Source organism: Trichosurus vulpecula, chromosome 2, assembly GCF_011100635.1.
Source record: "Trichosurus vulpecula isolate mTriVul1 chromosome 2, mTriVul1.pri, whole genome shotgun sequence".
NCBI classification, from domain to species: Eukaryota; Metazoa; Chordata; class Mammalia; order Diprotodontia; family Phalangeridae; genus Trichosurus; species Trichosurus vulpecula.
The window spans coordinates 432,364,463-432,383,852 of NC_050574.1; the positions used below are offsets into that span (position 1 = coordinate 432,364,463).

At 37.8% G+C, this 19,390-nt stretch overlaps 1 protein-coding gene across 2 annotated transcripts in view; it reads left to right on the forward strand.

Annotated features, from left to right (window-relative positions):
• The window catches only part of OTC (ornithine carbamoyltransferase), an 81,253-nt gene that overhangs the window by 7,357 nt on the left and 54,506 nt on the right, over nt 1-19,390 (forward strand). The window contains exons 2-4 of one of the 2 annotated variants that reach the window (XM_036744326.1): nt 4,950-5,045; nt 13,852-13,990; nt 18,738-18,819. In XM_036744326.1, the coding sequence (XP_036600221.1) occupies nt 4,950-5,045; nt 13,852-13,990; nt 18,738-18,819 (317 nt within the window). The remainder of the gene's footprint in view (nt 1-4,949; nt 5,046-13,851; nt 13,991-18,737; nt 18,820-19,390) is intronic. The other variant, XM_036744327.1, reaches the window with a different exon arrangement.

The following is a 19,390-nucleotide window of genomic DNA, read 5'->3' on the forward strand; positions in this document are numbered from 1 at the left end:
GCCAAGAACTATAAGACCAGATTCTTTTAAATATGACGTGTCTAAATGTTGGGCAACTGAGGTCACCCTCCAGCTTTCTAATTCCAAAGGAGAGTGTCCTAGGAGATACAGGACAACCTAACATCTGGATTCTATTCCCAGATCTACTATTTACTAGCTATGTGATTTTGGGGAAATCATTTATTCTCTTTGGGCCTCAGTTTTCTCATATGTAAAGCGGGGTCAATGATATTTACAGTACCTACTTCACAAGTTTCCAAAGTATAAATGCTTCTACTGAAAATTTGACAATCAGTTCTCTTGATCAGGTTGAGCTGGCTCCAGCACACATCTGCATAGGGAAAGGAAAGTCATGGCCAGGTCTACTTGTTGGAACCTTTTGCTCTCAATTCACATTGCCCTGTGGCTCTGAGAGTTCTTAGTGTTGTGTCCTCCCAAGCCCACTCTCGGCCCATGACTGAAATTCTCACTCAACACAGCCACTACCTCACCTTCCACACTTCTCTGTTTCTAGAACTCCTAGGCTGACTTTCAACCTCCCTGATATAGGGGGCCATCTCTAGTCATCCTGATCTACATCTTGCCACTGGACCCAGATGGCTCTGGAGGAGAAAGTGAGGCTGGTGACTTTGCACAGCTCTCCCTCACTTAAATCCAAGTCACTTGCAAGTTATGGCATCACCTTCCCAATGTCATGGTCCTCTTCCAGAATGGACAAACAACAACCCTGATATAAGAGTGATTCAAAACCCATTTCCAAAAAGCTCTCTCAGTTTATGGAGATTGATTACTCAATGCTCCCTGAATTTGTGAGGAGCAGAGTTGATGAGAGATTAGGAGAAAAAAGATCCTAGTCTTTTCATTTCTAGTTTCCAGAGAGAAGACACAGTGCCAGATTCCCTTTAGGTCCCTAAAAGGAAGGAAATTGTAAGCACCTCAATCATATCCCTGTCCCCTGCCAAGGACACTAGAGATTTGGGGGAATTTCTCCTTGGGCAAGAGATTCTTTGATGTGTTTGCTATTGACTTGGATAATGGATTTATTCACTACTCCCTATATGTATACGTCATGAAAGTGACATTTGGTGGGAAGGGAGTTAGGCCTTTAGGCCTTGGATACATAGCTTGGGGTGCTCCTTCTCAGTCAAGGGATAATGATCAGAAGCCCAATTTGAACCTAAGTATTGTTTTCCCTAGACTAACAACATCTAAGGGAGCAGATAGCTATAATTCTAATACAGCATTACCTTTCATTGAGAGGAGCAGAGTGACCAGTTTCTAGCCCCAACCTCCTGCTTTCCTTCCTGGCATGAATCAAGGTCTTCTTTGGAGAAAGGTTGAGAGATGGAGTCTCTAGGGTAAACTGTATCTCTCAGAACAATTTAGACTGATATTCATTTTGGACTATGAATATTTCTTTTAAAATAAAGTTCTATTCTATGTGAAAAGATTAAAAAAGCATTCTTAACTGATGGGTCACAGTTTTCCAACTCTGACTCTAGAGATAGATATTGTCATCTCTCTGTGAGTCATATCTACACAGACCCATGGTTCTGCACAAAACCTACCTTTGTGAACAAAAGACCGAGCAGCACACGGCTCAGTCAGTAAGCGTTTGATGAGTGCCCACTATGTGCTAGGCACTGTGCTAAATGCTAGGGAAACAGAGAAAGGCAAAAGACAGTCCCTGTCCTTGTGAGGAACTCACAGTCTAGTGGAGGAGATGACTCATAAGCAAATAAATACAAACAAGCTGTATACAGGATAAGTGAGAAATAATAAACAGAAGGGAGATTTGGAGAGGATCTTAGAGAAGAGATTTGAGTTGTGATTTGAAGGAAGCCAGGAGAGAGAAGTCAGGAAGAAGAACATTCCAGGCATGGGGGACAGCCAGTGAAAATGCTGGGAGCTAGGGATTTCTTGACAGTAAGGAGGCCAGTATCAGTAGATCCCAGAGTATTCGGTGGGTGTGGGATAGATAGCCTGGGGAGGTTATGAAGGTCTTTGAAATCCAAACAGAATTTTTTATGCGATCCTTGAAGCAATTAAGGAGCCACTAGTGTTTGATTAGGGGAATGACATAGTCACATCTGCACTTTACGAAAGTCATTTTGGTGGCTGAATGGAAGATGAACTGGGGTAGGGAAAGATTCATGTCAGGGAGACCAAGCAGCATGAGGAGAAGAGGGCTGGCACCAGGGTGGTGGCAGTAATAGGAGAGAAGAGGGCACATTGGAGAGATGGTCCAAAGGTGAAAGCTACAGGTATTTGGCCACAGATTGGATGTGGTGAGTGGGGGTGAGAGAGTCAAGAATAACTAAGTTCTAAGTCTGGTGGATTGGTGAGGTGGTGGTACCCTCGACATAATAAGGAGGTTTGGAAGCAGGGAGGGTTTGGGGAAAAAGATAGTACGTTCAGTTTTGGATGTGTTGAGTTTAAAATGTCTATACAAGGCATCCTATAATTGAATTGGTGGGAAGTAATGAGACCATTAAATGAAGTAGAATAGAGGGAGAAAAAAGAGAGAGCCCAAGACAGAGGCCTGGGGACACCTGGGGCTTTACCCAGATTAATATCATGTAAAAGATACTGAAAAGGAATGGTTGGATAGGTAGGAGAACCAGGAGGAACTTTTACATATAGGAGCCAGTCTAGAAGAATATTGATACAATTCCTGGCCACTCATTTTTTGGCAAGAAGTTGGATTAAAAATTTTTTTTTCTAAAAACTTTGTACAATTTTTTTTTCTACCTGTAGTTTCCACTGTATTTTGCCTTATGTATTTATATATGTATATATACATGTATGTATATACGCATACATACATATGTATATGTATGTACATATATTATATATGTGGGTATGGGTGTGTGGGTGTGTATACATATATGTATGTGTATATATATATATGTATGTATGTACTCATATACATACAATGAATTTTTTTAACCTAAATTGCCCTAGACTTGTATTGAGTGGCCCTTGAAATATCCAGCATTCAATTCTATGAGGCACATTATGTTTGCTTATACTTTTGCTAGCCTAGAATAAGTATTGAGGGATTTTTCCCCCTGCAAACAGCTCAATTTACAATGTGAATAACTTTGAAGGATTTCTTTTCCAAACATTGTTTTTGCTACTGGTGAATCCTGAGGACATCTGTTGTCTCATTTCCTTATCTAGCCCTTTGAACTTGAATGGGTGTTGTCTCAGGGTAATAGTCTAAGTGGCAGGAAACTCTTTTGACTTCATTTTGACAGCATTTTTTTTTTTTGCTGTGGTCATTTTTTTTGTCTCCAAAAGGGATTTTGTCTTTCCATTCTGAACAACACATTCTTGTTTGCATTTTGCAAACATTTTGCATTTTTTCTTTTATTTTCTTGCCATAGGAACCTAATTCTATTGTTCTTGATTGTACCCTGGAATGATTTTTTATGGTAACTTTTATTTTTGTTTTATGGTTTTTTTAGACATGTAATAAGGTTATCCAAACTGATTTCGCTTCATCCTAACCTGATGTTAGTGTGAAAATAATGTTGCGCAATTGCTGAATATATTGATATAGTGAATGGTAAATAGTAAAGAAAAAAATAAATAGCAAAAAGTCTGAATACTACTATCTGCATAATTAATTGCTATATATTGATTGTTGGGGAATTCCTGAAGCCAGAGGTCCCATTCCTCCTTATGAATTCTTCCCATCTTAGACTGGAGATCATTAAATCCTGAGGCAAAGCTAGAAAATAAAAATTGTACTTAGTATCAGTCGATGGGAAATTGACAATTGGATTGCCAAAGTAATAAACCAAGGGAGATACACATACATAGGATTTCACACGGCCTTAGTGCAGACATTAAATGCAGCAGAACTCCAGAGACTCTGGTGAGGCTGCTTGGCCACTTTTGTTTGGGGGACGTTTATAATAGGGATAGGACTTCAGGTAATTTTGGGAGAATGCGTTAACCTCGGGGGTGTCAGAGGCTGACAAACATCAAGTTTGTTCCAGTGGGTATGCTGTCTGTAGTTGGTCTCATCAGAATCTACTGGTGAGGCAGGAAATTTCTAAGAGAGCGGGGGTCTCCTTCAAGACAGAAATCAGCAAGGCTCATCCTGTCTTTGCTGACCTGAGCGTCTCTAGTTACACAACCTTCTAGCTTTACTTCTTTGATTTCTAAGTTACTTTTTTCTGGGGAGAAGATTTTCTCCCAAAATTTGAAGGTTACCTTCTCCAGACTGATACATGAAAAAGTCGTTGGAACTGTTTTCATGATTTGAATTCATGCCTTTTGCTTGTACTACTGTCTTGTATTGTATACACTGATTCCACAACCGTTAGTGGATGGGCAGAAACATTTACATAGCTCCTACTATGTGCCTGGCATTGTGTTAAGTGCTTTACAAATATCACCTCATTTGATTTTCACAGCATCCCTAGGAGGTAGGTGCTCATATTATGCCCATTTTACAGTTGGGAAAACTGAGACAAACAGAAATTAAGTGGCTTGCCCAAGACCACACAGCTAGTAAGTATCTAAGGCTGCATTTGAACTCGAGTCTTCCTGACTCCAGGCCCAGCACTCCATCCGCTGTTCTACCTAGCTGCCTCTAGGTGCTAGGCCACTCTTGACTTCCTGACATCCCTAAACATCCTAGAATCATCAATTTTGCCTTCTGCAATTGCCTTCATGATGGAGAGAGCCAGGGAAGCAATATTCCCATAAAAGGGTCAAAACTTGTCTCCTCCTTCTATCACACCTTCAGCATCCCTATCATCTGACACTGGATCCAAGTCTGGCGTTCTTTTCACTTCTTCATAATGATGAAAGAGTCTTTAAATTGTCTGAGCCTCCAGGGGTATTTCTGTATTTGTCTCTGTTTTCTTAGCTTTCTGAAAGGCCTCACTAGATCTATGACCTCACCAATGTGGGTATTTTCTCCCATGTGGCAGATCACAACCCATTGTTATGGGAATTTCCCAGCCTGAGTTCCATCAGAGCTTAGGGATCTCATCCACTGTGAAGTCTGCGTTACTGGGGATCAAAAAGTGAGTAGCCAAACTGAAAGGAAAATAAGTTTATGATTACATTAAGGAAGATGCTTGGGCTAGGAGTAATGTTAGCTTATTGGGATATAGATTGGGTTTGCATTGTAGCATTGTAGGCCCACTTGAAGTATACATACAATCAGCAACATTCAATCAATCAATAAACATTTATTAAGCACCTACTATGTGCCAGGTACTGTGCTAACACCTAGAATATAAGAAGAGACAAAAGATACTCCCTGTCCTCAAGAAGCTTATGATCTAATAGAGGGAGACAACATACAAACAAATATATACAAAGCAAGCTACATATAGGATAAATAGGAAACATTCGACAACGGAATGGAAATGAGGGAAGTATGCAAACTTTAGCATTGTAGGAATTGTGAAAGGTCAGGCTTGTTCCTGTGGGAAATGCATTTCTCTGAGGTTAATCTTATCAGAATTCACTGTGCTGGCAGGAAATCTCCAAGATGTTTGAGGCCCCTTTTAAAATAGAATAATTCTCACTCATCCTGTTGTTGTCAATAGGGAGGGAAGTACAGAGCAAACTCTAAAGTTCTATTTCCTTGGTCTCATAAGTTATATTATCTGGGGAGGAGATATTTCCTTACCCCAAAATTCACTAAGATAGAGTTATTCTATAATATTCTATATTCTATATCATCCATGCCTTCCCATCCCCTAAGACTCTTGTTCCTGTCCTTTCATAAAACTTCCATCCAGAGGATCTAATCAGTATGATAGCAGTCTATCTTTTGTCCTTATGTGGATACCAATGGAGTTCACAAGGTCTCCATCCCATCTGTTACCTCTCGCTTTTTTGCTATGTGAACCACCCACCTCCACATCAAGTCCTGTATCTTTGATGGCAACTTTTATGCCACTTCTGATATAATCACATCATTATATATAATGCTTCATTGATAATATGTTGAAGCCTATTTTTAGCCATCATGCATTTTTACAGTGCCTTGATAGGGACCCACATCGTGAATTCTTCCAAGACTATGAAATTCCATGATTCATAACATCACTGGAAGTGTATTGTATTAAAAGAGTGCCACTTTATTTCAGGGAGAAGCTTAGGGTCATTAAAAGAACTATCCAATCCCCAAAATGCAAGCAAACCTCTAATTCAGATCTGGGTCTAGTTCATTATCAATCCATAGTGTCTTTCTAATATATATGTACTTATTGGTCAGCTTTATGGGTTGCCCATCTAACTGAATATCATAGAAACCTTTTTTTATCAGCTTGGTTTATCTTATGTGTGTAAGTGAGGTCAAACATCTGAGTAAGGATCTCATTTAGGAGTCTCTGTAACTCTCAAGGTTTGATAAAAATCATGTCATTTACAAACAAGACCATCTGGGTTCCCACTTCTATCTGGAGTTTGCACTGGGAATCTTCCACATTAGCGGTAGGGAATTCCTCAATTTAGAAGTCCGAAGATGCTCCTTGTGAGTAATTCCTCCTACATTAGTCCATTTGACTGGAGGTCACTAAATCAGGAATCAAGGCTAGAAGATTAAAAAAAGTTGATTAGTATCAGCTGACAGGCAGTTGAAAGATGGACAGTAAGGCATTGAACCAGAGGAGATACACAGATATAGGATTTTATATAGCCTTAGGGCTGACATTAAATGCAGCAGAACTTCAGAGACTATCAGGTGAGCCTGCTCATCTTTTTCCTTATTGGAGAGGTTGAATACTAAAAACAGGATGGCAGGTGATTTGGGGGAGAATGTGTAAGCCTTGGGGTCTCAGGAGTTGCGGAAGATCAAATTCTTACAGTGGTTATGTTTTCTGTGTGATTAATCTCATCAAAATCTACTGGTAGGGCTGGAGACATCTAAGGGAGTGGAGGTCTCCTAAGATAGAGATCTGTAAGACATCCTGTCCTTGCTGGCTTGAGGGTCTCTATTTATATAATCCTCTAACTGTTTCTTGCTTTTCTAAAATTACTTTTTCTGCTTCCCTAAGACTCATGTGATGTATAAAAAGTTCTAGAAACATAGTTTCTGGGTAATTAATCATTTTATTAGTCATGCTAGCATATAGTTAATAAAAAGGGTCAGTGAGCCTCTTGAATGCCAATGACCCTTCATGGAACCCATTTAACCCTTATATGCCCTTGGAAGACTGGGTGTCCCTGAGGGTGGCAATTGACTCTGATTGGTTAAGAAGTAATGAGAAGAATGAATATTATAATGAGAGGTGGACTTATTCTAATGAGGGGATGGGGGAATGTGACATTTACTTCCAAACCACTCCCATCCTAGGGTAATCTAATCAAAGAATTTATCCCCACTTAAACAAGAGTAGAACACCAAGGCTTGTGTTCTGGGTGGAGTCTGAACAAGACTAAGGAGAAAGTTAATGCAATCTCATTAGCAGCAATGTTCTTTAGATGCTGGCTTGGCCTAGTAGAGAGTCAGATTTCAGAAAGGGATAAATCTTCTCTCCCCAATATTGATAATTAGTTATTTAATAGTCATTTCTACCCCTCACAATCTATTTTCTCCACAATGGTAAGCAACTGGGAATAACATATATCTGTTGTATGCCTTGCTTGATATTGATAATAAGAAGACATTAATAATAAATTACCTCTTGTTATAAGATTTAAGAAATCTTAGATGATTTTAATATACGCACCTTTTTGGAAGATGGCTTTTAAAGAAGCATTTTGCTCTTTGGAACCACAATTTTTTTAAGCACCAGGAAAAGGCATATTATTGTATGTTGTATGACAGGAAATTGTGGTTTTTCAGACTTCATTGTTGTTGTTTGTCCTTTATTCTTGAAAAGGACCATGACATCAGGAAAATGATGCTGTGACTTGCATGAATTGAATTTGAGTGATGGAGGACTATGCAGAATCACCAGCCTTACTTTCTCCTCCAGAGCCATCTGGGTCCAGTGGTGGGATTCAAATGAATTAACAACCAGTTATCCACCAAACCAACCTGAGGTGCTGCCTCCATTAACAACCTATTCGAAGAACTAAACCTAAAATTAGGTATGGGTTCTACCGAACCAGTGTGAACTGGCGAAATCCCACCACTGGATAAAGATCAGGAAAAGTGGAGATAGCCCCTTTTTTTTCGGACCTAGCCTTTGTCTGCCAGACTGTATATACTGTAGACCTGCCCCCACCATCCCCCCAACCTCATTTCTCCTTCCTAATGGCCCCTCCATTCTGCCCTACACCTTTAAGAACCCACTGTATCTGAGATCTTTTATGTCTGAAATCTTCTGGCTACAAAATTCCAGATTCCTATGTGAATGCCCCCACCTTTTCCCCACCCCAATCAGAGGTAGGAAATCAGTTAGATGCACCTCTTTATAAAAACACTTGCCACTTTTATGGATGTGCCTTTGTCCCAGAGCTGCCCTGACCCACAAGCTGCCCTGATGCATGGAGTGAAGGCAGACTCAGGAGCACCATTATTCTTGGCATAATGATGTGGCAAATCACAGGAACAACCTGTCTCAGGATCATCATAGGCTTCTTCCTCTTGTTTTGGCCTAAAGGCCATCATGTTCAAAACTCTCTGGAGACAGCCATGACTATATCTTTTCCCTGAACTGTTATTAGTCCTCTGTGTGTGTGTGTGTGTGTGTGTGTCTGTGTGTGTCTGTGTGTGTCTGTGTGTCTGTGTGTGTCTGTGTCTGTGTGTGTCTGTGTGTGTTTGTGTGTGTAGTGGGGTCAGTAGATTGCCTTAGTTTGAAGGGGTTAACTACTGCCCCAGCTTCAGGGATGCATGCCATCCCTGGAGGATTCACCCTTCCGTCACTTCTCCTGCCTCTTACTGGGTTCCCTTGCATGTCTTCAGTTAAGCCACATGGCTTTCTCTTCAATGTGCCCAATTAAAGGGCCTATTGCTTCCAGCATCTGGCTTTTCTGTAAAGCTCTCCCTTTAAGACCCAGCAACAGAAGCCAACAATAGTTAATATACAATAAGCACAGTGGAATTTTGTACTCTTTTAGTCAATTACTTGATTGTAAAGATATGGTCTACTATGGAATATTCTTTGGGAAAGCCTACTTGTTTTTTTTTTTTCTTACCCCTTTACTGAGGCTGACTTTGATATGTTGTTGTTACTGTTTGGTCATTTCTGACTCTCTATCCATTTGGGGTTTTCTCGGCAGAGATGCTGAAGTGGTTTGCCTTTTTCTTCTCCAGCTCATTTTGCTGATGACGAGACTTAGGCATACTGGGTTAAATGTCTTGCCCACGGTCACACAGTTAGTAAGTGTGTGAGGCCAGATTTGAACTCACAAAGATGAGTCTTCCTGACTTCAGGGTCAGTACTCTATGCACTGCACCACCTGGCTGCCTGACTTTGATTTATGTGTAGATTTGGGAAAAATAGGCATATAAGCCAGTAGTTATTAATTTTTTCTTCATTACCTTTCTTAAAGGTGATCATGTCTATTATTTTCCCCCAAGTATTTGATATCTGTTCTCTCAAATTTTTTTGAGAATAGATTCCTTCAACATCCTTATGTTTATTGTGTTACCTCCATCACAAACCTGGGTCTGAGCCTTACAGGATCATAGATCTAGAGCTGAAAGGGAGGGACTTTGGAGACCACCTAATCCAATTTTCTCTTTTTACAGATGAAAAAACAGAGGCCCAAAGAGATTCGTGCAAGGGCTCAGAAGTAGTAAGAATACTCTGTGTTTATTTGACTTATTCTAGCTGTTCTTCAGGGGCAGCTAGGTGGCATGGTGGGATAGAGTGCCTGGCCTAGAGTCAGGAATATTCATCTTCATGAGTTCAAATCTGGCCTTAGACACTTACTAGCTGTATGACCCTGGGTAAGTCACTTTAACTCCACTTGCCTCAGTTTCCTCATCTGTAAAATGAGCTGGAGAAGGAAATGGCAAACCTGCAGTATCTTTGCCGACAAAACCCCAAATGGGGTCTCAGAGAGTCAGATGAGACTGAACAACTATGACAGCTGCTCTCCTCATCTTTGCTTTCTTTAATGCCCCTCCTGGACTAGTTCCTTGTCATGCTGTTCACGCTCATCTCCTCCCACTGCTACTTTGGACTTCAACCCTGGTTCCCCAGCTTCTAACAAGGAAACTTTCATCTTATCTTTCCAGGAAAAAAGACCTTTGTACCACTTCCTTCCTACCATCTCTAAATCATGCTGCCATGCATGTACCCAAGCCCAGATCACTTTCCAGCTTCCCTTTATATGTTGTCTCCCTTCATTAGCACATAAGCTCCTTTAGAGTAGGAAATGTCTTGCTTGTTTCTATTTGTATCCCTGACACTTAGCACAGTGTCTGGCACGTAGCAACTAGTATGTCTGTCTATCTATCTATCCATCCATCTATTTCCACCTACTTCCCTACAGTGCATTGGAGACTATGATGTCAGAGTCCAAATGTGGAAGCTGTATTGTGTTTGATGGAAAAAATAATTTATTATAGAATTTTTTTCAACTTTTCATCTGTTGATTGCCTTCCTTTCAGATTTATCTTTTAAATGTCCTTGTGATGTTCTTGCTTAAATGTGTCCCTTGACAAGCTTTCTGTAAATGTTTTTTTTCCTCTACCACTTTTCACTCTTTATGAGATTATGCTCATAACCTAGCACTATGCTTCAAAAGATTTTATAAACGGTTTTCTATCCTAAACAATTTTCTCGCTTTTCCCCCTAATTTTAGCTGCATTGGTTTTGTTTGTGCTACAACTTTTAAAATTTTATATAATCAAAATTATCCATCTTATCTCCTGCAGAACTCTCTGTCTTTTGGTTGGTCATGAACTCTTCCCTTATCCAGAAATCTGACAGGCAATTGCTTCCATGATCCACCCATTTTCTAATGATATTATCTTATGTAACTAAATGATGTACCCATTTTCTGTAATATATCTTGCTTCATGGCATGAGATGTTCTATGACTTGTTTCTGCTAGTCTGCTCTTCAGTTTTCATGGCAGTTTTTGTCAAATAGTGAATTCTTGCCCCAATAGCTTGGATCTTTGGGTTCCTCAAACAGTAGTTTACTGTGCTCATTACTCCTGTATACTGTATACCTAATCTGTCCCTCTGATCAACCACTCTATTTCCTACCCAGTTCCAAATTATTTTGACAATTTCATCTTTATAGCATTTGAGATCCAGTATTGCTAAGCCCCCTTCCTTCCAATTTTTTTTCCACTGATTCCTTTGGTATGCTGGTCCTTTGTTCCTCCAGATGACTTTTGTCATTTTTTTCTAGCTTTATAAAGTAATTCTTTAGTATTTTGATTGGTATGGCACTGAATAAATAAATTAATTTAGGTAGTACTGTCATTTTTATTATTGACTTGGCCTATCCATAAGCAATTAATATTTCTCCATTTATTTGAGTCTGTCTTTATTTAGATGAAGAATGTTTTATAATTGTGTTTATATAGTTCCTGTGTGGGTCTTGACAGGTCAACTCAAAAGTATTTTATACTATCTAGTTATTTTAAATGGAATTTTTCCATCTATTCCTGCTGGTTTTTTTTAATAATATATAGGGATGCCGATGACATGTGAGGGCTTATTTTCCATACTGCAACTTTACTGAATTTTTAAATTGTTTTAAATTTGTTTTAAATTGTTTTTAGTTGATTCTTTGGGTTCTCTAAGTAAACCATCATATCATCTGCCAAAATTGATAGTTTTATTTCTTCTTTGTTTATTCTTATTCTTTAATTTCCTTCTCTTATTGTTATGGCTAGATATTGAATAGTAATGGTGATAACAAATATCCTTACTTAACCCCTGATCTTATTGGAAAGGCTTCTAGTTTATCCCTATTATAGATAATGCTTGCTCTTGGTTTTAAATAGATACCACTTATCATTTTAAAGAAAGCTCTATTTATTTCTGTGCTTTCTTGGGTTTTTGACAGATATAGGTGTTATATTTTGTCCAAAGCTTTTTCTGCAGCTTTTGAAATAATCATGTTTTCCTTGTTGTTTTTGTTATCAATATGATGAATTATACTTAGAATTTCCTAATATTGAATTAGTCCTGCATTCCTGGTATAAATTTGGACTAGTCATAATGTATGATCTTAGGAATATATTGCTGTAATCTCCTTGCAAGTATTTTATTGGAAATATTTGTATTAATATTCATTAAGGAAATTGATCTATAGTTTTCTTTCTCTGTTTTAAATCTTCCTGGTTAAGGTATCTGTATCAACAATCTTGCTAGCAGCTACTGTGGCTGTGTAAAACCAGCAACAACCAGCACACAGAAGGGCATTAACAGGTTCTTTGATCTGCTTTACTAAAGAAAGCAACATTAAGGGGTTAACAGTCTTACACATATCATTCACTTAGTTCAAGAGGAAAAGCCAGCACCTTGAACTTCAGAGCAAATACAAACAAATTACAAACATACACAATATTAACTGACCAAATCACATTTCATAGTTACCAGGAAAGCATCAACAGCTGGGTTTACAAGCTGGGGGCTCTTAAAATGGCTGGCCAGAGTCCCACACCACTCTTCCAGTGACCGAGAGCCCCAAGGGAGAATGCCAACCTCTGGGTTTATATATCTTATTCAGGGTCAAAGAACCTCATAATGTGCGACTCAAACCCACATGACCTAAAAGCTGTCACAAACCTGGGACTCAAACCCACGTGGCCTAAAAGACTCTGGCATCACAAACCTGTCACTCAAATTCATGCAAACCAGGCTTTCCCTTGAGGCATGGAGGTCATCAGAGACTCCTAATTTAATCAAAGAAACAAAGGCTGGACTCATCAAGGGTGCTTGATTAAATGAGTACTCCAAAAAAGAAAACAGTAAAAAAAAAGTCCCACCTTAATTAATATTACAGTATCCAAACCATATTTGTGCCATAGAAGGAGTTTGACAGGCCTCCTTCTTTATTTTTTTCTGAATAGTTGTATTAGAACTAATTGTTTTTAAATATTTGGTAGAATTTGCTTATAAATCCATCTGTTCCTAGATTTTTTTCTAAGGAAGTTTTTTATGGCTTTTTCAATTTCTTATTTTCTAAGAAAAAGTTACATAAGTATTCTGCTCCCTGTTGTATTAATCTGGGCATTTATATTTTTGTAAATGTTCAGTCAATCAATCAACATTTATTAGGCACCACTATGTGCCAGGCACTGTTCTAATTGCTAGGGATACAAGAAGAGTCAAACATTAAAGAACCAACCAATTTTTCAAATTAACAATAATTTAGTCAACAAATTGGTTAATATGGTGATAAAATAGGTCAAAATGGCATTCTCACTTCTTAAGGACAAAGCAAGCGAATGAACTTTTTATTTTTCTGGTGGACTGGGTGAAAGCAGTGCAAGTTCTTAAAAGCCCAATCAAAGACTTTGCCATCGGCAGAGGTAGCTTGTGCTTCCCACTGGGGCCAGGGGTTAATAGTTAGCCTTTATGAGTGCCATTAATATACAAATTTTAGTAGATGTGATTTGCCTTAGTTATGCTTAATTTTCATTGACAAGCGATAGCAATCACTGTCAAATGGGAGCTACAATGTAACAAAGGAATAAATTTTCCCAATTAATAGATGTTGCCCTATTAGCAGCATAATTATTCACTCTCTCCTTCACATTCTTCCTTTTCTTAACTAAAGGAAATATTAGTTCATTTAAATTCCAAACCATAGCTCTGCTAATTATATTTAAATACATTAACTTCACAAAATCAAAGGACAATCACTCTAATTTATTGTGTTGCTTCTCAAAAAAAACAAGGGATAAATCACTAAGGTTTTTTTAAAGCATTTTTTCCTTTTTTTTTCCGTGCAGATGTGGAAAATCAGTCCAAAGTAATGTCCAGTTGAAAGGACGTCATCTCTTAACTCTAAAAGATTTTACAGGAGAAGAAATCAAGTATTTGCTCTGGCTATCAGCAGATCTAAAGTACAGAATAAAACAGAAAGGAGAGGTATGTCAAACTTTCAGCTTACTGACAAAAAGATTACTCAATAGCAGCCTTCGCAGTAAACCCTGGGAATCAAATTCCCTCTATTATATAGCCAAGGAATGAAACCACTCAGATAAGATGATTGGTTACTTTAGAATGGAAAATCAATACCCTGTGGGCAGCAAAATGAGTGACTTAATGATAGATTACAGGATTTCATTTGTGTGAAATATTCAAGTTCATTTTTAGAAACTAGATCAGAACCTAAGGAAATCATTTGTGGTGAAACATTTTCTTTTTTCTTACATTAGCTGTCTTCTCTCATATCCACCTGCATCCTACCAAATGAAAACAAGAAATATCCATTTCTTTCATTCTCTATATTTCATTTTCAGATTGTATATAACACATATGAATATATTGCTACACACACACACACACAGACAAACACACACAGTCTACTCGACTTCCGTATAGATCTCCCTGTTTAGAAGTTATTCTTTACATCAAAAAGAAATTTGCCTTCTTTCCACTTCCACCTATTACTTCCCTTGGGACCAAATAGAACAAGTGTAACCCTTCTTCCATAGGATAGTCTTTCAAGATAATGTATCTAAAATGATCTGTAAACATTAAAGTACCGTATTTCCCTGCATTTCACTTTCAAATCGTATACATACAGATGTGTATATATTTGCAATTATATATGTCTACCTACACACACATAAATGTATGTATATATATATACATATATATGTGTACACAACACACACACACATATACTTATTATACCTGTCTGCACTTTGTCAAATTATTTAAACTCCATAGGCCCCAATTTCCTCTGTAAAATAGGGATAGTAGCACTTACTTCACAGAACTGTTATGAGAACCACAGAAGCACTGAATTTCTTTTTTATAAAGGTTTTTATTTAACTTTTGTTTTTCATATCTTCATAGTTTTCCCCAATATCCTTTCCCCTCCCCTTCCCAGAGAGCCATCCTATATTAAAGACAAAGGAGGGGAGATAGAGAGAGGGAAAAGGGGGAGAGATAGAGGGAAGGAGAGAGAGAAAAAAGAAGAAGAACAGGAAAAACTGATCAATACATTGAAAAAGTCTGCAAATATGTACAACACATAATGCCTCTGGACATCCCACCTCCATGAAGGTGGCAGGGGAGGGGGTGGTTTAGAGGTGTCCTCTTTATCTCTTATTTTGAGTCATGTTAGAGCTTTTGCTACGTTATTTTTTGTTATTTTTGTACGTGGTTCTTTCTATTTGCATTGTTGTAGTCATTGCATATATTGTTTTTTGGGGCTCTGCTTACTTTACTTTTATCTTTATCAATTCATGTGAATCTTTCCACGCTTCTCAGTATTTATCATATACATAATTTCTTACAGCACAGTAATATTTCATCACATTTGTGCATTATAATTTATTTAGTCATTTCCTAATTGATGAATATCTACTTTGCTTCCAATTCTTTGCTATCACAAAAAGTGCTATAGATATTTTGGTGTATATGAGGACTTTTCTTCTTATCAATGGCTCCCTTGGGATATAAGCCCAGTAATGGAATCTGTGGGTTAAAGAATATGGACATTTCAGTCACCTTAGTGGCATAATTCTAACTTGCTTTACAAAATGGTTGTGCCAATTCACAGCTTCAACAATATATTAATGTGCCTATCATCCCACACGACTCCAGAATTGAGTATTGCCATTTTTTGTCATCTCTGATAATCTGTAGGGTCTGAAAAGAAACACTGGAGTTGTTTTGATGAGCATTTCTTCTATTAGCAATTTGGAGCATTCTTTCATGTGGTTGTAAACACTTTGTAATTCTTTCGAGAACTGTTTATTCATATCCCTTGACCACTTACCTATTGGAAAATTGCTATTTGTGTGTGTGTGTGCACATATATACATACATATACATATACATGTACACACACATATATGTACATATATAATTACTAATTATTTATATATCTTGGATATGAAACACTTATCAGAGAAATTTGATACAAAGATTTTTCCTCATTCATGTAATCAAAGTTATTTTATCTTTTATAATTGCCTCTCTCTCTTGTTTGTTTAAGAATATATCTCCTACCCATAACTATGAAAGGTATATAATCTGCTCCTCTTTTAGTTTTTTTAATAGTATGATCTTTAGTATTAAGGTTGCGTATTCATTTAAAATGAATTGTGGAATGTGATATAAGATGTTGAACTAAGTCTAATTTCTGCCAGACTACTTTCTAGTTTTCCCAACAGTTTTAATCAAATAGAGAGTTTTTGTAGGTAGGTTGGATTTATATCAGGGATGCATGGATGGTTCAACACGAGGAAAATGTTATCATATTAAAAACAAAAACATCGAAACTAGACTATCTCGACAAATACCAAAAAAGCCTTTGACAAAGTACAAGGCACTCTTTATGCTAAAAAAAAAATAGCCTGTAAAATATAGGCATAGTGGGATCTTTTTTAATATCATAAAAAACACCTGTTTAAAACCAAAAGCAAACTTCATGTGCAATAGGGATACACTAGATCCATTTCCAATAAATATGGGAGTAGAGCAATGATATCCATTCTGTCCATTATTATTTGATATAGTTCTGGAAATACTAACAACAACAATAAAACAAGAGAAATGAACTAAAGGCATAAAGATATATAAAGAGGAGACAAAGCTATCCCTATTTACTCAGCATACTTATAAAACCCTAGGGAATAAGCAAACACACTAATGGAGAGAGCAGTTTCTGTAAAGTTACAGGCTGTAAAATAAGCCCTCAAAAATCAACCACACTTCTAAATAGGAACAAAACACCACAAGAAATGATAGAAAAGGAAATTCCCATTTTAAATAGCTACAATATGCATAAAGTATCTGGGAATGGATCTACTAAAGTACACAAAAGACTTGCATAGATTAAATTACAAAGTTCTTCTTAAAGAAATAAAAAAAAAACTTGAATAGTTGAAGAAATGTTCAGTGTTCATGTCTGGGCCTTGCCAATATAATAAAAAAAGACAATACTACCAAAGTTAATTTGCACTTTTAATGCTTTACCAAGGGGATACTTTATAGAATTTGATTTAAAAAAAAAGAATAATTCATTTGGAAAAACAAAAGATCTGGAATATGAAAAAGAATGAAGAGAAGGAGGGAGAAAGGAAGAATAGCACTTCCAGACCTCAAACTATATCATAAAGTAGGTGTCATCAAAACCATCTGGTATTGGTTAAAAAAATAAGGAGAGCGATCAATACAACAGACTAGACAAATGAGAATCAGAAACAGTTAAACTCAATAACTAACTGTTTGATAAGTAAAAACACTGAACGTCAGAGTCGTAAGGAACTTTGGCAGCCATGCAGTCCAATCCATACACTATAAAATTCTCGCTACATTTATGGGAGTAGTTATTAATATTATTGTTATTAATATTATATTCTGATATTTATTACACATACAATTAATTCAGAAGAAAGCTGGAAAAAAAAGGCCAGTATTGCCACATGCATCCAAAAAGAAAGAGAAAGAAGTGGGAAGAAGTGGAACTGGGTGCTTAACAATTATCTTTATTTGGAATTTACATAACCCTTTATGTTTGAAAAGCATTTTAGGCAATCTTTACTCACAACTGTGGCTTGACAGTCTACAGTTAGGGCTTTTTGACTTGGAATCTGGGGACTGTCCCCAATGACTCCATGGGGAGATTTCAGAAGGTCTGTGAACTTGGATAGAAGCCAGGGAGAGGGGGCAGGAAGGGAGGGGCAGGGAATCATATCTTTATTTTCACTAACCTCTAACTAAAATTTAGCATTTCTTTCAAGTATGAATGTAGGCAAAAAACATTCTGAAAAGGGATCTGTAGGTTACATCAGACTGCTAAAGGGATCCATGACAACTAAAGTGTTAAGAATCCCTGGTCTAAATAATAGCAAAAGCATTATCTATTCCAAGCCTAATTAATTCCAAGTGTTTGAAATATTTTTTAAAAGGGTTCCTGAATGAAAAACAAAAGTTTAATGGCAATATACCATGTCATTAAACAATATGTGTGTGTGTGTGTTTGTGTAGAGAGAGATACACACACACACAGACAGAGAGACAAAGACAGAGAGGGGAGAGGGAGTGTTTACTCCTAAATCTTTCAATTCAAGTTTCAGAGACCAGAAGCAGAGCAAACTTTTGTGGGTTGGGTTTCTCATGTAGGTCAAGATGCACGGAGGTCAAGAACCTTGGCAAGTGTTGGCATTGATACCTTATCCTTTTTATAAGTGGCAGACTAGTAGACTGGTAGTGCTCTTGGGTAGTCTTCCCCAGAAAGGATCTTAAAAGGGAAAAAGAAAAAAAAGAGAGAAAAGAAAAAGCAGAGGCTATTATCTATGCATAGAACAGGAAGGAGGAGCCCCTCCTATCTCCCAAACAGTTCTTTCCAAACACATGTAAACAAGCCCTTTCCCATCCCAAGTTAAGGTTTATACAAAGTTTATCTGAAACTCTGTAGTTTAGACATTGACGTAAATAAGAGTCTGAGCTTGTTTCCTGAGCTATAGAGAAGGCCTACAAATGAGAAAACACTAGCCCATTAAGTCATATTACCTTTTTAGGGCAGCTCCAGGAGTGGGATATCAATAGGATGGGCAGTAAAGATCGCTTATTCTGAGGACTTCAATCTATAAAGCACTGTGTTTAAAATGCAACTGATAATTTTGTAATTCACTTTCTTATCATTGGTTTTCAGTATTTGCCTTTGTTACAAGGGAAATCCCTCAGCATGATTTTTGAGAAAAGAAGCACAAGAACAAGATTGTCAACAGAAACAGGTGAGTCTCACTGCGAAGGACAGTCCATTGTCTAAGGCTCCTGTGGGGGAGAACACAGGCCATCATTCTAAGAAAGTCGTGGAAATGTCAGCATCCCTATTCTGCGTGGCGGGTGGAAGGATGCGCAAGGACCATTCTCAACACAATGTTTTCTGTTGGAGATGAATGTCACTGGGAATTCCTCTCTTCAGAGAAGACTGTACCTGCTCACCGTCCATATCATTTCCTCTTTGTCAATAGAAGTGTCCAAGCCTTCTGTCATACATAGTTTGCCAGCTATGGGGATTGGGGAGTTTTGTCTTATAATGTACTGATATGATAGATGAGGTCATGTCAGTCTTCTGCTCAAGATCCTTCAATGGTTCCCTATTACTGACCGAAAAAGTCCATATTCTTTAGGCTGACATTTAAAGCCTCCCATAGTATGTTACCAAACTTTCTTTCCAGACATATTTCACCTTATTCCACAACACCTGAGCCATAACCAGCATGGCTCCATCAGGGCTTACCCTATGGTGTAGAACTTAGAGGGTACTGGATACAAAATCTGAAGATACGCTTTCTTGGCCAG